General features: G+C 41.0%; 1 protein-coding gene across 1 annotated transcript in view; it reads left to right on the top strand.

Moving 5' to 3' along the window:
• The first annotated feature begins 2,707 nt into the window (after positions 1-2,707).
• LOC148010491 (transcription factor RF2b-like) overlaps positions 2,708-6,000 on the top strand; it is a 28,819-nt gene continuing 25,526 nt past the window's right edge. Inside the window, exons 1-2 of the mRNA XM_087672118.1 lie at positions 2,708-3,766; positions 3,885-4,017. Coding sequence (XP_087528244.1) covers positions 3,066-3,766; positions 3,885-4,017 — 834 coding nt within the window. The 5' untranslated portion in view covers positions 2,708-3,065. The remainder of the gene's footprint in view (positions 3,767-3,884; positions 4,018-6,000) is intronic.

The raw sequence follows: 6,000 nt of genomic DNA, 5'->3' as shown, positions 1-6,000 counted from the left end.
GGTGTCCATACCACCTATTGTTGCGAGTTTGACTTCACATGGAAGGAAGCTGTAGCTACTATCACAATAGGAACTATTTAGTCACAATTAATACATAATCCTTAAGGGATATAATACTTTATTGGTACTTTGAGGCCACAACCTTTTTCTACTTGAGCATTGTTCGAACAAGCTTTTCAAGATTATATTTTAGTAATGATATAAAGCATAGATTGGTAGGATTTTCCAATCAAGAGATACACTTTAGTAATGTTTTAAAGAATACTCGAGTATTTTTGCTTGTGATTTTCCACTCCAAACTTTTAAAATCTATAAGAAGTGGGGTACAAGGACATATTTGTGACCCATGACCACATCAAAAGCTATCCTTATCTCAATACACATATTCATGACCTATGCTTGTGGTAAACCTCATAATTACCTTGAAAGACATGCTTGGACTTCACAAGTAGATGAGGAAAATGGAAAGTTTCATTGAAGAATTCTCCTATAAACTTTAAAGCTAGATAGAAATACTTTCAATGTTCACCTCTAAAGTTAAAGTTGAGAACCCAAAAAGAGTCCATGTATGAATGACTATCTAGTGTCACAAACATAATAAAGCCGTCAATGACATATTTGGCGTGGAATTATTTTGTTTTCGTAACATAATTTCCTACGATTGATGGGTGACAACTTGTCGTCATTGGTGTCATTACTCACATAAGAGCCGCATGCATGTATGTTACAAATAGTATTTATGAATGGTCCCTATTGAAGGTTTTCCCTATCACGTTGGTTGCATTGCATGGTTTCTTTTTCAAGCTACTTTCTAGGTAAGGGTTACAAGGTCATGTATCTTGGTTATTTTGAAGCAAGTACCAAAGAACAATAGGTAGACAAGGTAGGTATGAACTATGAAATGAACTAGAATGATAATAATGGCTTGAACAAAGAAAAGAAATTTTTGATTAGTTTTCCTTGATGGCCATATTTTGCACTGCAACAAACATACTACAAACTATACTTTAAAGGTCATGTGACTCGATCAGTGCCCCTTCGAGTTAGAGAGCACAACCCATCATGAGTCAAGTTTACAAAATGTGTCTATCTCATTAGTACCAGGTTACACTTGAGTTGCTACAATTAGAGATAATCTCCTAGTGTAGTTTTATCTTGAAATAAGAAAAATAGGCATTTGTGATAATTATCACCTTGTCTTTTTTGTCAACAATATGAGAGCTTGCCATGGGTTGGATTATGTTAAGTTGATATCAAATACAAAATATTATCATGAAAGAAAAATATGACAGAGAGAGAGAGAGAGAGAGAGAGAGAGAGAGAGAGAGAGAGAGAGAGAGAGAGAGAGAGAGAGAGAGAGAGAGAGAGAGAGAGAGAGAGAGAGAGAGAGAGGGTATGCAAATGACAAAAAGAGGGGTGTAAAAGACACACAGAGAGAGAGAGAGAGAGAGAGAGAGAGAGAGAGAGAGGTATGCAAATGACAAAAAGAGGGGTGTAAAAGACACACACAGAGAGAGAGAGAGAGAGAGAGAGAGAGAGAGAGAGAGAGAGAGAGAGAGAGAGAGAGAGAGAGAGGTATGCAAATGACAAAAAGAGGGGTGTAAAAGACACACACACACACACACACACACACACACACACACACACACAGAGAGAGAGAGAGAGAGAGAGAGAGAGAGAGAGAGAGAGAGAGGTATGCAAATGACAAAAAGAGGGGTGTAAAAGACAAAAAGTGAGTTTTGAAGTTACACTTTTGAAAATAAGAGAACCAAAGCAAAAGTCCAACCAAGAAAATGGATCATATTATTATGGCATGAAAGACATTATTCCCAATATATGTAGGCTCCTTGTACCCACAATTCAAACTAGCCATTATGATTGTAAAGTAAATAAACAAGAGAGCCTAGTTGTGCTTTGAAACATTCTTATGAGAGAGAGAGAGAGAGAGAGAGAGAGAGAGAGAGAGAGAGAGAGAGAGAGAGAGAGAGAGAGAGAGAGAGAGATGTTGCAATAAAGGACCTATTTCTACCATGTTGGTGCATCCCACAAGGTTTCCTAACTAGTGGTTGAGCTGGTTGGGATATCACAAGAATTTTTTTTTTGCATGGATGAAACTAATTCACAGTATTTTCATGTATGAAATATTATTTTAATGGGCTTTGAGACTTGTGCAATGCTCATAAAATACTGTCTTTATGATTGCCCATGCATAAAGAAAGCTAATTAATCATTTTAAAATTCCTTTTGTCAAAACAATTTGGTTGAGAACCATTCCTGACCATGTCCTCACCTATTACACATCCTAGTTGAAGCCAAAGGCAAACCAAGAGGTCATGGGCACTTGGGAAATCTACCCTGGGTTTGCAACCTGGATGTGATCCATAGCTTGGTGGGAACAAGTCCAAATTGGATTTGAGGTGAAGTAAATTCTGAAGTGGTTGACAATTGTTGCTCCTAACTATTGTAGAAGCATATCATATATGCCGAGCGAGAGAGAGAGAGAGAGAGAGAGAGAGAGAGAGAGAGAGAGATTTTTGGAGCATAGTACATACCCTTTATTATAGCATAAGACAATTTCCTAGGACCTAAACTCTCATAAGAGATGTAGAGAGAGCAGGGGGAAGTAATAATTTGGGTTACTTTCCTGGCATAACCCTTTATAGGTGAACACAGTTCCCTAAGTTGGACAAGGACATTCTTCTTGTGTTTGGAACAACTGCCACCTGCAGAGAGGGCCCATAGTTGATTGATGAGGCAATATAAATAATCTGAATGGAGGATGTAACAGGCTACTAAACTTCCTCAGGATGTGACAATCTGCCCTTCTTCCATGGATTACTTTAGGACTAGTCCAATATTAGAAATATGGAAGTTGAACAACAGAAGTCAGCTGAACAGACCCCTTCCAAAATTGGGCTTTTCCAACAGTTAATTGAACACAGTTGTGAGAGAGAGAGAGAGAGAGAGAGAGAATTTACCTAAAGGCTGATCCTCTGAGAGACACAGAGAGATAGAGAGAGGGGTAGGTATCATCCTCTTACTGATGAATTAGCGCAGGTCTTTCTATGTGTGCATCGGAGAGCAGGAATTCTCCACCATTATCGGCTCCCCATCAATCCGGTGCCATGTTTGAAGGCAATTCGCCATCGCCTCTCGCCATACAGCAAGATGATTTGTTTTTCCCAGGCCTATCCGAATCATCGGTCTGCTCCACCGGCTCTGAGTCTGTTGGAGCTTCCAATTGCCAGGCTGTGAATCTGTGCAAGAGTCCCCCCCGCAAGCGAGGTACGCATAGACGCGCTCAATCGGAATTCGCATTCAGGCTGCCTCTGCAAGAGCTTCTGTTTGATGAGGAGCTAGGCACAGGGGACATCGAACTACCTCCCTCTTGTGGTGACGCAGGGGAAGAGCTTTTGTCTGATTACTTGCAGTTTGAAGATGGCATATCAGTCCAAGGATTTGCACCTGTCCCTGCAGTCTCTGATTTTTCAACCAGCACTACAGGACCTTCTCGCCATATCCGGAGCAGTTCCGTGGATGAAGTCCTCTTTCAAGTAGATGCTGCCGAACAAAACAGGCCTCTGCACTCGCAGAGAAATCGCAGTGACCGTCCTCGCCATCATTATAGCATGTCTATGGATGGCTCCACTTCATTCTCTGCTGAGGATTTACAGATGGTTGATTTTGATTTCTCCGAAACAAAAAAGACCATGGAGTCAGAGAAGCTGGCTGAGCTCTCTTCGCTTGATCCTAAACGAGTCAAGAGGTATGCCTGCTTAATGTTCTTTGTTCAAAAGAGTTCAAGTGCTGAACAGACAAACTAGAATTTCTTTGGAAAAGGGCACCAGCATGTCAAACTTGACCCTTAAGAACTTAATGTGAAGGATATTAGCAAACCGACAATCTGCTGCTCGCTCTAAAGAGCGCAAAATGCGTTACATCTCAGAGTTGGAGCAGAAAGTGCAATCACTTCAAACAGAGGCGACGTCTCTTTCAGCACAATTAAGCTCCTTGCAGGTAGGTCATTGCAGGGGTGTGTTTGAGCATGTTTTGGCATGATATTCACAAACAACCTCAATGAGAAAGAAACACTACATGACTGTGCTGGAAATCCTAGTTTTTGTCATTAGTATCTGTTTTGCCAACTACAGAGATAAGGGAACCTTGAGTTCACGTGAGGTGTTTCAGTTTACCAAGCTGACAACAAGCATGCCTTTTCTTTTCTGAGTAAAATTTATCAGTATTGATTTTAGACTGCAGAGTTCAAAAAAGAACGGAAGAATTAAATACCATCCATGCTAACTTTTTTCTACTAGTATATCTCCTCTAGACAAAATATCCGGAGGCAAACCACAAAATTATCCCTCTAAGAGACTTGCCTCCCCTGGGCCCCCCAAAAAAATCTGGAGGTCTAGAACACTACACCATGTGTGACTCAAGAAGGAAAGAAAGCACTAGAATCCTCGACTTTGAGAAAATCATCTCCCCCCTCCTCATAGTCTCTAAGTCACCCTATAGCCTCAACCATCTCTTGTGGAGAGTGTTGACAATCTCTGTCCAAAACTTGGAGTCTCTATGAGATGTATTATATCCATAGCATGATTGTATTTGACAATCCAAATAAATCAATCAATGATATTGGCTATCTGCTCCCACCTATGATAGTACACCTTCATTTGCAAAAAGTTTGGTGTGGCTACACTACTTAAAAGCCAACCAGTGATCAGATAAACGCAACTCCTCTGAACATCCTCATAGCCACAAGCTTGGCCTCTATTCATGACCCAAGCCATAGTCCCCCACGTCATTGTCATAGTCTCTATTGTGCCATGAAGAACTATCTTGAGAGCTCTCTTCCAAACCTCTTGGGCCCTGGGGCAGTCCAATAAACATTGACTTTGCGTCTCCTTTGGCTCTCCACATTTAACGCAGACACCTACCTGCCATAACCAAGCCAAGTTCCAACTGTTAAGCTATTTTGTGCGAATAACCATAGAAAGGGTGAAATCTTTGTGGGTCTAAAGGTATCATCAATCTCCTCCAAAAGTCAGCTAGGAAACTGAAAAGATTCCTTGTCCAATCCGATGCTCAGTAGCAATCGGCACCTCTTTGATCTTGTTCATCAGGATCCTCCCCAATTTGATGGTGTATTTGAAAAAGGGGACATCCCTTAGTCCCTCCACAAAGGGACCTCTCAAAATCCACTCCCTTGGGTCCCACTATAAGCTTTAGAGAGACCTACTCGGACAAGCCAAATATCACCAACAATCCATCATGCATGTCACTAGGTCCAAGGCTTGAGGACCTACTCTTTTCATAATGAGTCTCTACTGACCTCTCTAATCCATTGGTGAGATTATCATGTGATAAACTCTTGAGTGATTGAGGTCCTCCCTTGTGTGTTTGCCATCCACCTCCACTGAAAAGATAAAGACTCTATCCTAACTCGTGGCAACCACTGCAAGAAGATATGTCCTTTGGTAAAGAGACAAATCTAGGTCTTAGAGGTGTTTGTGACAGTCCTCCAATCCAGATGTATGCCCTTGGGCTCCATAATAGTCTCCATAATGGTCTTGGCCGCCCTAATGCCTTGAAGTTTGTGTCTACAAATTAGTGAGTAAATATAAAAACATGAACCACTCCTCCACTGTAGAAGCTACCTGAATAGAGAAGCTCCCTCAAGAGAGATGTATTCTTTGTAAGTAATGTTGGCATAATGCTTGGGGCACAAAGTGGCATGCTTTGTAATGCATTTGCTAAACCCGGTGTGTTTGGGCCTCATGGTATTAGTGCTGGTCATGCAATGCTTCATATAGTGTTGATCATGAGGGGAAATGCAGCCAAATGTACCATTTTTGGCAGCAATGTGAAAGTTCCAAGGATCTACGTGATCCAAAGGGAAATGGCCTAGAATCTAGTGGTGGTTTTGAGGCAAGTTAAGAGATAAAGTTTCATGTGCTACTTGGTGAAATTTCAAGATTGTTTCTGTTAGTAGATTAG

The sequence above is a fragment of the Lygodium microphyllum genome, chromosome 29, assembly GCF_053477565.2.
Source record: "Lygodium microphyllum isolate KBCC chromosome 29, Lygodium_microphyllum_v1.1.10, whole genome shotgun sequence".
NCBI classification, from domain to species: Eukaryota; Viridiplantae; Streptophyta; class Polypodiopsida; order Schizaeales; family Lygodiaceae; genus Lygodium; species Lygodium microphyllum.
This window is presented reverse-complemented; position numbering and strand designations above follow the sequence as displayed.